Source organism: Microtus ochrogaster, linkage group LG2, assembly GCF_000317375.1.
Source record: "Microtus ochrogaster isolate Prairie Vole_2 linkage group LG2, MicOch1.0, whole genome shotgun sequence".
In the NCBI taxonomy this organism is placed as follows: Eukaryota; Metazoa; Chordata; class Mammalia; order Rodentia; family Cricetidae; genus Microtus; species Microtus ochrogaster.
The window spans coordinates 2772484-2789368 of NC_022028.1; the positions used below are offsets into that span (position 1 = coordinate 2772484).

Below are 16885 nucleotides of genomic sequence, written 5' to 3' on the forward strand. Positions count from 1 at the left end.
AGGGAAGTGAGAGTCCTGTCTCAAGTTCGGATACATCAAAGTCCAAAGAATCTAATCATGGGCCTGGATAAGGAGCAGGATCCAGACCGGACCCAAAAGTCCCAAGCTAAACACTGATAATGAGCTCTGGACGATCTGGCCCAGTCTCTGCCTTGCCTCCCTTCCCCCAGTGGAGCCTCAGCTGGGTGGTCCTGTCAGGCTTGCTTGGGTCTGTATGGGTGTGCCAGTTAGGTGTTTGAGCTCAGGGACGCTTGTGGTGACTTCCTGGGATGTGATGGGGCCAAGGATGTATCTGAGGAGAACAGAGAGCTTGGATGGGGAACTTCCTGAGAGATGCCCTTGACAAGAATGGGAAGACATACAACTCAGATATGGAGGTTCTAACCATACAGATTGGGAAACTGAGGCCTGGAGCAGGTAAGGGACTGGTGGTCTCAAAGGGTCTTCATGTGCTACATGGGGACTGCCAAAAGGACGGGTCCAGGGCCTCAGGTGACCCCAAAGATGTTCTGTCAGATTCTGAGGGGACCCGCTTTCAGAAGTGTGCAGAGTGCAGAGACCACCCCCGCAGCACACACACCCTTTCTAGAGTAGCTGAAGTGTGATCCTGATGGCTTAGGAGGATCTCTCAGGGTCCTCTCTGCTGGTGTCCCTCAGGCCTGCTGTGAACATTACTGTGGTCTCAGCTATAGACAGATCGCTACCCCAGTGTCTAAAGTCTAAGGTGTACTGGGGCTTGCCATCCAGGCGGTTGATGTGGGCCACACAAAGTCAGGCCTCGGGGACAGAGAGGATATGGCAGAGGAGACACTCTACAGTCTCTGGCTCCGGGGATAGGACACAACTGTCAAGGTTTCGTCCTCCGGGTCTCTTGCTAGGATCTGCCCCTCCTCCCCATAGTCCTTCCTCACTTTAGGAAGTGGACCCTCCTTCCTGTCCCTGTCCCAGGCCTCGGAGCTCTCCCCAATTTCTTCTCCCCTCCTCTCACATCCTCTCACATCCTCTTCCCCATAGCAGTGGCTGGGCATCACTGACCCAAGTCCCATCAGGTTGGCCATCTCAGTGGGGGGTAGGTATCAACAAGGAACGGGGAGCACAAACATTTAGTTCATAACTCCCAACTTCTGCCTCCTTCCCACTCCCTCCTCAGCCCTGGCATCCACCCAGCAGCAAGATCCACTCTGTTACACCCTACACGACATGGCATCTGCGCGGGACCCCCTCCAGAAGTGTCCGATTGCTCTTGGGTAAAGTCCACCTTTCCCAGCCTTGTGTCCTGCTTCTGTAACCCCAGCCTGTGCCTTCCTCTCCCTGCAAGAGCTTCCCCGGTCTTCTCTGAGCCTTCTTCAATGAACTCAAGTCTGTTTGTCCCACTCCTACCCCAGGGCCCGTGTACTTGCAACTCCCTCTGCTTGGAATTTCCTCCCTCAGCAGGGCCTCAGTCTTTATCTTGGCTCCAATCTAACCTCCCAGAGGCCATCCTTGATCACGGAATGCAGCACTGGGAGGGCGAGGTCTCACTGGTCCTGCCTGCTAGGTCCCTAGCAGTGTCTCCTACCCTAGCAGGTAGATGCTCAGGAAATACTTTGTTGGATGGATTGATGGTGGGCACTTGCACTGGACTGAACCCCAAGCCTCCTCACCACCCACAGCCTGGCCCCCAAAGGCCATTCATAGGTACACAGATCCATACTCCATAGACTACAGAGGGAAGTCACCTCCACTTTCCCTGCCCACCCCAAGCTATTCTCAGCCCCTCCCCACTTATTTCTTCGCTCTATAGTCCAGGCTCTCCCCTCTCAGCGGGCTAATTGCTAGGCCCACACCTTCCTCTCCTTCTCCAAATCTACAAGATCAGGGCCCACCTCCTTCAGAAACGTTCCCAGATCAGCTGACTGTTGCTATAAAAACCACAACAAGCCGGGCGGTGGTGGCGCACGCCTTTAATCCCAGCACTTGGGAGGCAGAGGCAGGTGGATCTCTGTGAGTTCAAGACCAGCCTGTTCAAGAGCTAGTTCCAGGACAGGCTCCAAAACCACAGAGAAACCCTGTCTTGAAAAACAAAACAAAACAAAACAAAACAAAAAAAAAACCGAAAACCACAACAAAACTAAGCTCATGTTGTGTGCCAGGTAACCACTGAGAATTTTAAGTGCGTGTGTGCATGTGTGTGTGTGTGTTGCCTCCAGTGGTGGATGTCTGGTGTCTTCCTTAATTTTTTTGTCCATATTAATTTCTGAGACAGGATCTCTCTCACTAAACCTGGACGGAGCTCACTGATGCAGCTAAAATGACTGGCCAGCGAACTCCCAGGATCCTCCTGTCTCTGCCTACCTGGTTCTGCTACACTTGGCTATTTATGCAGTTGCTAGATATTCAGCTTCTGTTTATACAGTCAGCATTTTTATTTTACTCATAGGAACTTTCTAGGCACCATTCATTCCCCATGATAGTTGAAGGAACAGATTCAGAGTAGTTGAAGGATATGCCTGAGGTCGCACAGCTATCAGTGACATGAGTATATCTCCCATAATCCTGTCCCTTTAAAGCTTCCCTCTCCACCTAGACAAAAGCTTTTGGGGAGTCTGAGGCTTTGTTAGGGCTCACCTCGCACAATCCAGATTTTGTGTCCTGGCCGTCCAATGTTTACTTAGGAAATCAAGGTCACTGTACCTGTGTACACTGGGCCTCACCCCCCAAGGATCAATCTGTTGCTGTGTTCCTAGGAAAAGGGAGACAAGGAGCCTCCAGGAACACCTGGTACCTCTTCCCCACCCCTATTCTTCAGGCTGAGCCCCAGCTGCTCCTTGCACTGCTGGGCTGCCGCAGTCTGGTACTCAGTCCAGAGCAGACCAGCCACTGCCTGCTCACATTCCTTCCCCCAGGGAGTTAGAGCCGTGGGACTCAACTCTCCCAGCCACTCTCTTTCTGGGACTCTCCTACAGGAGGGAAGCTGGGACAGGCTGAAGGACAGCAGGTGTGAGGAAGCACCAGGGAGAATCTTTCCCCAGCCCCCAAGGGGTCACAGCCCCCTGCTAATGGGCAGAGCTGAAGGGGACAAGGAAGACACAGGTTCAGTGGGAGGGTCACTGTTCAAAGCCAATCATTATGATAAGAACAAAGTGTGTCTGGCGCAAGAGCAATGCCCTTGACCCCCTGACCTCTCAGGTCCTCTACAGGGACAGCTCTGCTAGCAGTGTCTCCATCCTGGAGAAATGGGGCCCAGAGAAGTGTCTACCCAAAGAGCAAGACAAGAGACTGAGAAGATGCCACAGTGACCAGGGCACTTTTCTGCCCATCTCCAGCACAGAATGAAGCTTCAGGAAGCACTAAGCCAAGGGACAGGGATATTGAAACTCTGGGTTTTTTTTTTGTTGTTGTTTTGTTTTGTTTTTTTTTTTTTTTGGGACAGGGTTTCTCTGTGGCTTTGGAGCCTGTCCTGGAACTAGCTCTATAGACCAGGCTGGTCTCGAACTCACAGAGATCCACCTGCCTCTGCCTCCCGAGTGCTGGGATTAAAGGCGTGCGCCACCACTGCCCGGCCTCCCCACCCCTTTCTGAAACCTGAGTTCCCATGCCTAGCATTCCGTCAGCAAGAATTGGTGCCTCACAATCCCAGGGCATACTCAGATGGGCTGAAAGGGACTAACACCTGGATGCATGGACCATTCTGAGCTTGATTTGCCAAGAACTCCCATGCTACGTGGGGCCGGGGACAAGGAACGCAGCAGGTGTTTATATAGAAAAAGACAGGATGGTTTCAGGCCAAGTTTAAGTTCTCAAGAACCAGTAGTGAAGTGAACACTTAGGGTCTGTGTTGGTGGAATTACAATGTCTGGAGCAGGGCACTGACTTGTAGGAGGCAAGTGAAGGTCAGCCCTGGGTGCTGTTTCCAGGCAGGGCACAGACAGTAGCTCCGGAGGCATGCTGGGAGGAGTCAAATGCAGTGGTGATGGACAAGGAGGTGATGGAAACAAGCCAGTCACTCCTCTCCATCTACTGAACATGTGACTAGAAGCCAGCTGCATGGTTAATATTGGGGGGACATTTTCTTATTTGACTCTGGCAATAATTCCTGGAGGGAGGAACTGCCATTATCCCTGTGTGGAGGATGAAGAAAAAGTGCAGAAGGTGAAGGGTGAAGGGACCATGGGAGGCACACATGCTGACATTCTAGCTGGTTGTGACACCTAATCCCGCCCCCACCAGGGTTTCTCTGTGTAGTCCTGACTGTTCAGTTGTTCAGACTGGCCTCAAATTCAGTAATTTGCCTGTTTCTGCCTCCCAAGTGCTAGGATTAAAGCTGTGTGCCACCACTGCCTGGTAGTCAATCCAGTCTTTAAGATTTGCTCTTATTTTGGTGGTGGTGCACACCTTTAATCCCAGCAGTTGGGAGGCAGAGACAGGTGTATCTCTGTGAGTTCAAGGCTAGTCTGGTCTACAGAGCAAGTTCCAGGACAAGCTACAAAGCTACACAGAGAAACCCTGTCTCAAAAAAAAAAAAATTGCTTTTATTTCTGTCCATGTTATGTGTACGTGTGCCCACAGAGGCAGGAGAGAGGTGCTCGGTCCCCTGGAGCTGCAGTCACAGGAGGTGTGAGCAGGCCAACACGGATGCTAGGAACTGAACTTGGCTTTTCTGCCTGAGCAGGCTGTGCTGTTCACTACCAAGCCATCTCCAGCCCTGTACTGGTTAACTCTGAGTATCTACTTTACCAAGTTTAAATCCCCTAGGAGACCAACGTTTGGGCACGTATTAGAGGGGCTTTCAGGCTGGTTTAACTGAGGTAGGAGGAACATGGGGGCAGCATCATTTTACAGGCTGGGGTCACAGACAAGACAAGGAGGAAGTGAGCCGAACCTCCGCTGGCTGGGAATGGATACCGAGTGATGTTGCCTCACACTCCTGTGTCATGTCTGTCCTCCATGATGGGCTGTGGTCAGGCATGTCTGTCACGGCGAAGGCACAGATAACTAACGCTCCGCCTTGCTTGCCCTGGCCAGCTCCTCTCTGCCACAGATGGCCATGGCTTAGATGGAGGCTCGCAGCATTTATCCTGACCTCTTCACCTCTGAGTAGGACTTCAGTTGAAGGTACTTGCTGGAGCACCCAGTACTTGGGATCAGTTAACCTGACCTCCTAGGCACCTGCCCCGCCCCTTCCATGGACAGGAGCTGTCCCTGAGGATGTACCAGAGTACAGGAGCAGGGCAGATCTGCGGTGTTGGGCAGGCGCGGGAGGAGCAGGGTCACTGGGTAGTTAAGGCGAGGTCCTGGCCTGGAATTCCAAGGTGGACACTGGAGTGTGCTCTACTGAGAACGGAGTCATTTGGGCAGGGGAGTGGTCCTCAGGTCAGGCCTGGCCCAGAGCAGGGGTGGGAAGGGGTGGGAAGGCCACACGACTGGCATCCAGCCCCAGTAGAAGCCATTAATTAACTCATGGCCTGAGGTGAGTCTCTTCATCTCCTGGCCTGTTTCCTCTCCTGAACACTAAGATAACAAAACCTGCCCAGTGAGGCCTGACAGAGATAAATGGTCTCAGCTGCTCTGTGTGGACTTGGTGAAGCCTTGTTATTACACAGGGGTGGGTTTGGGGAGGGCCTCTCCGGTCTGACCTGAAATGTCACTCACAGACAGGATGCTGCAGCCTCTGCTTTCCCTGAGGGAAGCCCAGGGGGCCAGCATCGCCTGCATCTAAAGAAGGAAACGGGTGCTCAGCCACTGGTGTTGGCTATGATTTCTGGATGAAATGGCTGATTCCATCTAAGCTCCCAGCCCTGACTTTTGAGGGACAGGTCTCAACACAAGGGCAGCTGTTACCCTCCTGGGCACTGTGCCCATTTGCCCATCCATCCCTTCCTGTAGGAAAGCTGTCCTCTCTCACCCTACCCTATCCCTGAGAGAGGAAAATTCCTATAGTAAATGTGGGTCAGAGGCAGAGGGGAAGGTGAGGGCCCCACCGGGCTGGGATCCAATTTCTGGGGTCTGTGTCTTGGACTTTCCCACTGAAGCAATGGTAACTTGTTCTGGGGGACGCAGGGAGTCAGAGCAGCCTTTGGAACCAAGAGAACGAGGTTAAGTGTCTCTAAAGGAATGCAGCAAGTCCTAAGTTGGGGGCCTCAAGAGTGAGGACAACTGTTGTTGTCCTCAAGAACAGCTGGGCTCTTTGGTGTTGAGACACGGTCCTACTATGTATCTTGGCTGGGCTGGAATTGGCTCGCAGACCAGGCTTGCTTTAACCTCAGAGGTCCATGTGCATCAACCTCTGAAGTGCTAGGTCTAAAGGTGCAGGGACCACACTTAAAATCTGTCCACTATCCAAGTGAAATGACGTTCCTCATCTGCCTGGCTACTTGTCATATCAGCTCCGGGTCTTCCATGTGCAGAATGAGGCCCACTTGCCTAACCATTCAGTGGCAGAGTCAGGGACAGGATTGGGTGTCTTGACTACAGCAGCCTCTGACCCCACCCCCCCAGCAGTGCCCATTGTCAGTGTGGAGGAGTCTGGAGAACTGGGGGTGCAGTTGCCCATGAACTGTTGGCTTAGTACGCCTGAGGCCCTGGGTTCCATTCCCATAGGCAGAGAGGAAGAGGAGAAAAAGAGGGCAAGAGATGAGGGAGGAAGGAAAGGGAAAAACCAGTCTGTCAGCATGGCTCCATAACTGCTCAAGTGTGGTTAAGGTCCTAAGGCCTGACCTGGCACAGTTGTACTGCCTCCACCCTGCGCCCCCAGCCCCCCTCCCCGACTGACCTTTCTGTGTCTAGACACAAACCCTCCTGACGAGAGGCTGCAAGAGCAGGGACGTGTGCTGGAGGACACTGAAGCTGCCTCGGGAGGCTGCAGAGGCCGGGAGCACCCTGCCAGTGCTGAAGCCAGTCTGATCTGCAGAGGGTTATCTCCCAGAGCAGAGACCAGCGGGGTGGAAGAAGGAGAAGGGTCTGCGGCCTGAGCTCCAAGGTGAGGCGGCAGTCTCCTCCTGCATCCTGCTGTATCCAATCCCCTTTGTGCATTTTAGAGAGTGCAGGACACATCCACTTGTCAGGAGGGCGTTCTCAGTTTAATCTCCACGCAGAAGATGGTGGCAGAGGAAAACCGGGGAGCCCCACCCCGGACTGTTGCCTTGATGAGAGGGCCACATGATCACTGCACAGGACGGGGAGCCACACAGGGAGCACCCAGAGAAAAGGCCTGTCTATATGTCTTGGGCGAGCGGGCTCTCATGCTCACTCAGGCTTCAGAGCTCATCACAGGGAGGAGGCACAGCCTGAGGAAGAACAGAGTCCTGCCACAAGAGGGCACCAGGTGGCCTGAACGATGGGGGCTGGCAGGAGACCGCTGGCCCTGCTGCGCCTGAGCTAAGGTACAGGTCCCTGGGGGCTCCATCCTGGGGCAGTCCTCCAAGACAGCCTACAGCAACAATCTGGAAGGCAGGGCAGATGTCACATGGTTTTACCTGGGCTACTTCTGGGATTTTACCAAAATCCTGTGTGAACGTTCCAGCCTGGGCTCAGCTGTGCTGGGGTAGCTGAGGAGAAGAAGCTGTGGTCTACCTTTGGGCCAACATGTTAAGGGGTGGCAGTTGCCCATGGGGCTTGCCTGGAGGGGTGCAGAGGAGAGTCTAGTGAAATGTCTCTCCTCCCCTCCCTGGTCCACTTCAGCCTGGGATGAGAACACCATCTCTTGGAGCACCTTTCCTCCAGTTTCCTTCTACATCTGGGCTCCCGGCAACGGGGTCTTGTTCTGCAAGAGCTCGTCCATCCCTGGCAACTATAAGTTTTAGGCTTCTTAGAGAAGAAAAAGAAATGACCAGACTTTACAACCACCCTGATTTTGCCAGAATGACCCTATCTCTATCAGGCCTGCCTGTTCTACCTATCTAGACCCCTGCCAGGAAAGACTGCACAAGAAGATAGACTCACTGAACCAGAATTTAAAAATAATTATATTAATAATAAATATGTTAAGTTACATTTAAAACAATAAATAGAAAAATAAACTGATAAATAAAACCAACAGGTACAAAATGTTTCAAAACTCCAACCAAAAAAAAAAAAAAGAAGAAAAGAAACAAGAAAAAGGGAAAACACATACAGACAGACAGCTGACAGACTAGACAAATGGACATTAGGGAAGGGTGCAAAATGCAACCTTGGGAACCCTTCACAGTTTACACCATGGCTCCCTCCTCTCCAGCTCACCCTCTCCTCTCCCCAGCTTGGGGAACTGGACACTCAGTGGCTGATATCTGTGGGGACTCCAGCAATGCAGAGAAGCATCTGGTCTGCCCCAGTGTCTGCAAAGCAGCTGAGTCCAGGGCTGGTGGGTGAGGTGGAGGTCTCCCTGCAGGAGGCGGGCGGGGAAGGACCAGGTCTACAGAGGCAGGTCGGTGCTGTTGTGCCGAGTCTTCCTGACGGTGCCATCATCCCGGGGCAGAGCCCTCTGCAGGTTGGACATGGCCACGGTCTTCTTGAGGTCAATCACGGCATAGGAGTCTGAGCTGCGAGCAGGGTGTGGGGTGGGCCCAGGAGCTCCGGACACTGCGGGGTTCTGGGGCCCCTTGGGATGGTCTGTGCCCCAGCCCTTGAGCTCCACCTGGATGTAGTTGAGCTGCCTTGAGGGCTCAGGGCCAGGCCGGCGGAAATCAAAGTTGAAGACTCTTGGGGAGCCTCGGCGTCGGGTCAGTGGGACAGGGAAGTTGCTGTGGCTACGGGTAGAGGAGCCCCGGGTGCTGGTAGGTTTCTGTAGTGGGGTTTCATCCTCCTCACCATCAGGGAAGCCATTTGAGGATGGTGTAAGCCCATCCCTGGAGTCCCCATCGTCCCCGGCCTCCCGGCCCAGCTGCTGAGCTTGGCTCTCCCACACAGGGGGAAGCGGGGGCAGGTTCTCGTAGTGCAGTAGTGCGGCCCTACGGTGGGCCAGGCCATTCCACCCCGGCTCCTCTGGGCTCAGTCTCCAGCCAGCTGCTTGCCGCAAGCTCCCGCTGACATTCTCGTAGGTGCATTTGGGCTGGGCTGGGCACTCAGAAGGGCCCTCGTTATTGTTGTGATGGGGAGAGTCATGCATGTTGGGACACAGGCTTTGGCACTTCATCGCCTGCCGCCGAGCCGGGGTGGGGCCCAACACAAACTTGACCTGCCCTGGCTGTAAGAACACCTGCGGGTCCCGCTGGTCGGAAACCCGGGTCTGTGGAAAGGGTGCCCGGCCCTCAGGCAGTGGCTGCAGGCAGTGGCGACTCCTGCGGTGGTCTTCTTCACCAGTTGGTGTGTTGACATAGGTGTGGGACTGCAGGGGAAAGATGTCAAGGGAACAAGTGGGTTCAAGGACTAGGAGGGTGGGAAAGGCAGTGGACAGAACCAGAGGAACAGCAAAAGAGCCACGTTTCTTCTGCCGCCTCTAAAGCTCCCAAGAGGCTCACCCTTCTGGGGGTAGAAAGGAGCCCTGCTGTGTTTCTTCCCCTTCCCACACCCTTTCCTAGGCCCCATCCCCACCTGGAGAGCAGCCTACCATATGCGCACCTGCTCATCGGAGCCAATGAGGGTGTGGGTGGACTCTTCCCCAAGCGTGGGATGTTGGAGGCTGCTTGTGGAGGGTCGGCGGGGAGCGGAGAACCGTGTGCCCTCTCCAGGGCAGCCAGGGCAGCCATTGGAGAGGCTGGAGACAGTGTAGCCTAGAGGTGGCAGCCAAGGGGAGGGGTATGGGAATCACCTGACAATCATTTACATTCAGATGCACACATTTGTGGGGTGCAAGGCAAGACACTCTCCGGGCTCCTCGTGTGACTAAGCCACACTGAACTGGAAGCCCTGGCCTGCCTTCTGAAGTCACCCTGAGGCCTGAGGCTGCCCCAGCTCCCATTCCATCACAGCGGGTTACTTTAAGCATTGGAAGGTATACCTGTCACCCCAGGACCATCCATGACTGCAGTCAGGCTTTGCCACTGAGCACCACGCAAACGCCACAAAGGCAGGGACCGTTTCTATCCCTCCTATTTCCCCCAGACCCGGCCAGGGAATGCAGAGCAATAAGCAGTTGTGTAGTCAGAGACCCAACGAACACAAACCGTGGGGATCCCTACACAGTCATGGCCAGAGATGGCTGCACCAGTAAGGCAGGAGAGGTACATGTTGTGTGTAACTTAGCCCAGTAGACAGACAGAAGCAAAAAGCTCCAGACTGCTGTTTCTATGGCAACCCAACGTCTTCCTGTCTGCTTCCCAACCACTAGTCGACCCAGTGCCTAGGATTCTGCAGCTCCAGCTTGAGTCACCCAATTGGCCCTGCCCAGCACTGAGCTATCCTCAGGAATGGTTCTGATGATGGAATGTCCAGGAAAGCTGGCTCAACCCAGCTATCCCCTACCTGCTAGCTTGACTTGGGCCTCCCAGACTCACGGTTCCTGGGGTGGGGGTCTCCTTACCAGTGGGTTGTGAGGGCCCTCGAGGAAGCTCGAGCTCTGGGGGGTGGCTGTTCCGTGTGATGATAACTGGCTCTTCCAGCACGCTGATACTGTTACACTGCATGAGGTCCTGCAGCAGGTTGAAGATTTCTTCAGCCCGTGAGCACTTGAAAGCGAAGATCCCTGGAGAAGGCAAAAAAGCAACAAGGCTCTTGCAAACCCTAAGCGGCTAGGGAACTTCAACCAGTCAAAAGGAAATGTCCCTGAACTTCAATCCCACCCTGTGCCTCTCCTTTCCTAAGCATTCATCCTCGGGGCATTCTAGAACCCCAAAGACGCTGGAGGGATGGGTGGGAGGGGATAAACCCCTGGCACCTGTCTCTCTATACTACCTGCTATAGTTCCAAGGCCCAGCACTGCAGCCATATTCCCCCAGGTATGCTTGTTTTCATGAGGTTGGCTGCCTTCAGGGGTGAAGTGAAAACCACAGAGAGTTGTCCCCATCTCCCTGCACTCCAGGAAAAACAAGCTCCACCCAGTGCCCTCTAGTCATTCACAGACTAGGCCTCCTGCCTCTGCACACAGGGTCCTCCCAGAGCTTGGGTTCTGGTGAAAAAGGGAGAAGATGGGCAGAGCTGAAGAGAGACACAGCAAGGCAGTCCTGTGGCTCCTGCGTATGGTCAACCTCTAAGCCCTTCCAAGTCTGACCTGTCCCCAAAGTGCCAGGAATGGACTGAACACCTGGAATTCAATGGCTCTGAAGATGCCAGCCTGGGGCTCTGCAACATGGGATCATGGGATTCAGGGGCAGCTCTGGGGATACCTTGGGCACACATCCACAGCAAAGATAGATATATCACCAGATATGGCACCACACCCTCATAAGTAGTCACAAAGTTCAAGGCTGGCCTGAGCTACCCATTAAAACCCTGTTCAAAAAAACCAGGGTAGGGGTGGAATCTGTGGTCAAATGTTTACTTAGCATGCACAGACTCTGGTTTAAGTCCCAGCACCACACCCAAATAATAATAAATACAATTAAGTGGAAATATGGACAATGCATATCGTATTACTGTTATAGTGCTGCCCATTTGCCCGAGTATAGGGCAACTGAAGTTTGTAGAAACAGAATGAGAAAGATGGGGAAGAAAAAAAGGGCTCTTGTGACAGGAAATGTAAAAGCTGGAAAAGACAGGAAGAGGTGGCGACACCCTGCTGTGAACCACCTTGGGAGGTGAGAGGAGACTCACCTGAGTTTAGAGACCAGTGAAGCCTACAGGTAAAAGACCATCTCAAAGGGGAGGGGCGGTGAGAGATGGAGGAGGGAGGGGACAGAGAAAGCCTGGTATCAGGAGAAGCCCCCCACTGGGATCTAGGACAGCCTCCCTCAGGTGCCAAGTGCAGATCAAGCGGCTCTCTCTGCCTCATCTCTGTTCACACGCCATGTTCTCCTGTGCCCTCTAGTGCCCATGAACTACAGGAATGAGACACATGGAGGAAAGGGCCGCACAGCAGTCAACCCAGGAGACTCACTGGCCTGACGCTGCTCTCCTCCACCTGTCTGCCTGCAGCACAATCTCAAGGACTTCTGGAGCTGAGCACACCTGGACATAATGGACAAGCCCAAACCTCACGCCCTAACCTCAGCCTCTTGGAACAAGCTGCTAGCCCCTGACCTCTGGCTGCAGAGGGCAGATGCCCAGGGGGAACCAGTACTCTCCACTGCCCACAGGGGATGGCAGAGAAATGTTGGGCTCCTGAAGGCTAATCTGTATATGAGACCCAAGCTCCCGCTTCCCCAGATCTCAGCCCAGAGCAGCCAGTCTTCTTCCTGACCTCTTCCACTATGGATGAGACCCAGGGTGTATGACATGGTAGCTCAGAAGGCTTTTTTTTCCCTACTGCAACAGCAGTAGAACCCTGAAACCATAGCAACAATGGGAAGAGTGGTTTGTCTCTGCTAGGTGGCCTCTGGCCTCGGAGCACTGGCTACTTCATGGATTGCGCACCAAATGTTCCCACAAGGCTCGAGGAAGAACAGCAGTGATGCTTGGACCTTTCTCTGCTCTGAGCAACACCACCAAGTCTGATGTCAGTATGTGAAAGGCCACGCTCCAATTCTGTAACAAGCTCATGTCCCTGTCCTGGAGGGCAGAGCTGGTACTCACCCTGGCCCGTCTGACAGCGGCGCCCACTCTCAAAGGAGAAGAGGTTGGAGTCATAGCCATAGCGCCGCAGGCAGAGGTAGGGCCAGCGGACAGCGTCCCGCTGGTGCAGGTGCAGCACCAGCTCACTCTGGGTCAGCTCCATCACCCCTGAGCCCAGCTCTACCCCTTCATCGTCCACATTAGTCACCTGCAGGGAGAATGGACACAGGGTCAGTAAAGAACCCAAGAAGTGTATGCAAGAGACCCTGAGCCACTGGGAGACAGTGACTGTGGGGTTAGGGCCAGGAGACTGAGTGGCTCTCAGCTGTACCACAGGAACACTGCTCCCTTGGGTCACATGGAGCAGTGCCATGGGGCATGACAGTTCGATGGGGTAATCTCTTCTATGGCTCTCAGCTCTGATATCTGCAGACAGGAAAGAGGTCACCTGTTGACCTCCAAGGCCAGGTGGTTAGCTGTCTGATGCTCAAGAACTTCCTGGGGCTTAATTTCAAAGGCCAGGATGTCAACAAAGAAGGGGTTAACCGTTAATTCAAAGTTGAAAGACTTGCTGAGCAGATACAGCCACCCTCCAATCCCCAAACTGTACAAACTTGCTGAGGGCTCCCTCTCTACTTGGGAAGGAGAAACACTGGCCCTGACAAACCCCAGTGTGAGGAGAAGGCGCCTCCTATGGGATGTAGGGAGCTAAGGTTCATAAAACACCAATATAGTGTTTCTTCAGGGCTATGTATGCTCTCTTTAAAACATATTATTCTTGGTGGGAAGGGGGTGGGAGGAAAAGAACAACCAGAAAAAAAAGGGTTAGGTTCCCCTGCCAGACCACCTCAGACATCAGAGAGCAAGCACAAGGCACCTTACTGAGTCCACACCATAGCCTGTCATTTCTCCTTCCCGAGAGATACTGGAGGCCTAAACTCAACAGGCCCTGGGAACTCGAGCAGGGAGAGGCTCTGGGTACCTTGAACTTGGTAGGGTGGTTGTGTGGCACGCTGTCTCTGTCCAGGCAGCTACAGCAGCTCCCCATGGTGTCAGAGCAGCCTTTCCACCCTAGGGACAGACAAGGGATGAGCAGGTCACCAGTCACCCTGCCAAGGAGCTCTGAGCAGACACTGCACTGTGAGCACATCCTCCAGCCAAGAGGCTGCAGGACACAGACGCACGCTGAGGGAATGCTCTCTCAACCCGTGGTCAAACATGCTTGGGATAAACATTAATTCAAGTTAGAATGAGTGAAGGACCCCTACAGGCGGGGGATAGCAAGCTTCTCAGAGGCCTGGGAAGCACACAGGGGTCTGGCCTATGGAGTGACTGACTGGAAGAGCAGCATGGCTATAAGGGGCATGGGAGTGGCTGTCACAGCTGTGATCCTCATCTGGAGTCAGCAAACAGTGTCCCTTGCGTGTCGCAGATACTATCTTGTTCCTTTTTCTTTCCCTCATTTTTCACCTTACCCATTTCACTCCAGCCATGTTCTCTCTTTCCTCCCTTGCTCCACCCTAATATCCACCTGAAATGAGTATTTCTGGTGTTCTCTTCAAGTAAACTGTTAGTACACTGTGATCATAAGACCCAACAATCCAGGCGGTGGCGCACATCTTTAATCCCAGCACTTGGGAGGCAGAGGCAGGTGGATCTCTGTGAGTTCAAGCCAGCCTGGTCCACAGAGAGAGATCCAGGACAGCTGGGGCTACACAGAGAAACCCTGTCTTGAAAAAACCAAAAACCAAATGGAAACAAAACAACAAAAAAGACAAACCCACACTTAATGACCGAACACTGGAACTCACAGAGATCTTCTTGTCTCGGCTTCCAAGTGCTGGGAGTAAAAATACTACCAGGCTGGGCTCAGACTAGCATGATTTTTTAAAAAAACCTTGGTTAGAAATTTCTTCATTGAAGAAGAAAAATGCTGGGGCTGAGCATGTAGCTCAGCAGTAGATATTTCCTATGAGGCTCCAGACTGAACTCCCAGCATTCCACGAAAGCAACTCACAGAAGGCCGGGTTGCTTTCCCAAAGGTCTGAGCAGAGATAGGAGACCTTAGCAGGCTTTTCCCTTCAGGCTACTGATAATGGGAAGACAGTCACAACAGCTCAGTTTCTGCCTTACTACCAAGGGAAACCACTTAGACCTCTGTGACCTAAGGGAATAAGACACAAACGGACAGAACCCAAACAGAGGTTTTGTTCTTCGTGCTGGAAATCCAATGCAGTGCTTTGTGCTCGCCACACGAGCGCTCTGCTGCCCAGCTACACTCCTAGGCCCAGCCAGCAGTGCTTTTTATCTTTATTTTTGATTTTTCGAGACAGGGAATCTCTGTAGCTTTAGAGCCTGTCCTGGAACAAGCTCTTGTAGATCAGGCTGACCTCAAACTCATAGAGATACACCTGCCTCTGCCTCCCAAATGCTGGGATTAAAGGCGTGCGCCACCACCACCCAGCCCAGCCAGCAGTTTTAAGAGGTTCACTTTACTGCGAAAAACCACAAGGTAGTGGATTATCCAGGAACCTCTGTTGCTGTGGTAGAACCTTTGACAATCCAGTGACCTGTTCCCTATATTCCTCCCGAGTTAACAAACTCTACAAAACTGACACCTAGCCACAGTTCTTACCTCACCCAGGCCATTGGGGAGCTGACCCTGGGAGGGGCATGGGAAAGGATTCCCACTTCACTCCCCCCGTCCTTGGAGGGGTGTCATGGCAAAGCGTCTGCAGAAAATCACCTGGATCCCTGTGGTTCACACCTGGGGCTCACCTAGCACAGGAGACAGAGACCATACGTTAATGGAAACCTACCCTCAGCCCCCAACTCTTCATGAAACGGACTTATCAGTGTCTCCCACCTGGATTTATCTGGTCCAGGTCCTAGTGAATCCTGGGTCCAGCTAGAAAGACCAATGAACACAACACGATCTCAGACGAAAGGCCACAACTTTGTAGCCCTGGATGGACCTCCCTATGACCAAGGACAACGAACTCTGAGATGCCCAACACCTCCAGTTGGCAGCCATCACTGGCGTCCCCTCGGAATCCTGCAGCTCAGACCACCACCTGACCTTGCAGAGAATTTCAACCCTACGAAAAGTTTTCTTTCTCAGAAGAACAATAACAATATGCTAGTTCAGCAAGAGCACCAGTTTAAGATTCTGAAAACCAACATTCTAGAACGTTTTGTTGCTATATCTGGGGGAGGGTCTGTCATTCAGACACCATCTCCACCATCTCCAACTCCTGACCCTTCCCCTTTTCTGAGGAAATACCAAGGAGTTCTAGCTGAAGTAACTTCTAGAAGTTCTAGAAGCAGGTATTAGTGAAGCACTTCCCATTTGAAAGCTGGTCAGGCTTTCTGTTCCTAGTGTCAGAAGGGACAGTTACAACAAGAGGCAAATTTTCAGATTATCTGAGCCCTAGATAGATGAATCAACAAGCCAGGACTCTGAAGAAAACTCCTGAAATCCCTCCCTCCCGGTCCAGGAAAACAGCACGTCCCAGTGCCCCCCCCCCCCCCCCCAGCCCTGCACAACTCTAGGTAAAAGAACCCCACACCTCTTGGTCTGGGTAATTCTTTGGAAGGAGTAAGGAGGTTAAAGGAATTGTGTGCAGGCTAAAGGCAGGTACTGAAAAGACCATGGGAGCTTAAACCATCAACAGGGTGTTGGGAAGGGATGTGAAGCCAAGAGCTGCTGGATGCAAGATGGGGGAGGGGTTGCACCTTTCCGACTCCCCTCTTTTTCTTTGAGATTTCAAACACATTATTAGATAATCCATTGAGAGAGATTACATTGGGTGGGGTGGGGGGGTTCTGGTCTGAGGTAGGTAGGGACAGGCACTAGATGAAGGTATGTGGTCTGAAAATATATTCGAAGCCTTGGGAGAAGATGGGCTTGGGAGATTCTGGATTTGGGCATGGTGCAGAAATGAAAAGGCTGAGGGATTTCTGGATGGTGACTGCGGAAGCCTGTGGGCCACTGAAGGGAGAACGAGATGTGTCGGTGGGTATTTCAAGAGGTTGGGTGGGTGAGTGAGGGGGTTCTGCGGGATCCTAGAGACCCGAAGGTGTAACCAGGGGGAGGGGAGAGGGTGGGGTCTGGGGAGCGAGAGGCAGAACTGGTTACAGGTTTTCTAGATACCCAGATGGAATGTGGAGGTCGCAGTCGAGCTCCAAGCCTGCATCCCCGCCCCCAGCCCCCGGGTCCGCCGCTAGCTCGCCCGCTTGGGGCTTTCTAAGGATAGGAGCGGAGACTGCGGCGCGGCGCGACACGGCCTCGGTAGAGCCGCCTGGTCCCCGCCCCGCCGCGCCCCGACTCACATCGCCCCGC

General features: G+C 53.3%; 1 protein-coding gene across 3 annotated transcripts in view; it reads right to left on the bottom strand.

Annotated features, from left to right (window-relative positions):
• Positions 1-8041: 8041 nt before the first annotated feature.
• The window catches only part of Frs3 (fibroblast growth factor receptor substrate 3), a 16157-nt gene continuing 7313 nt past the window's right edge, over positions 8042-16885 (bottom strand). For 2 of the 3 annotated variants that reach the window (XM_026785576.1, XM_026785575.1), the window contains exons 2-7: positions 15179-15321; positions 13526-13614; positions 12565-12751; positions 10418-10579; positions 9517-9668; positions 8042-9283 (exon numbers count right to left, since the gene is read on the bottom strand). In XM_026785576.1, the coding sequence (XP_026641377.1) occupies positions 8372-9283; positions 9517-9668; positions 10418-10579; positions 12565-12751; positions 13526-13591 (1479 nt within the window). In that variant the 5' untranslated portion in view covers positions 13592-13614; positions 15179-15321 and the 3' untranslated portion in view covers positions 8042-8371. Of the gene's footprint in view, positions 9284-9516; positions 9669-10417; positions 10580-12564; positions 12752-13525; positions 13615-15178; positions 15322-15409; positions 15459-16885 lie in introns of those variants that run through there. The other variant, XM_013350943.2, reaches the window with a different exon arrangement.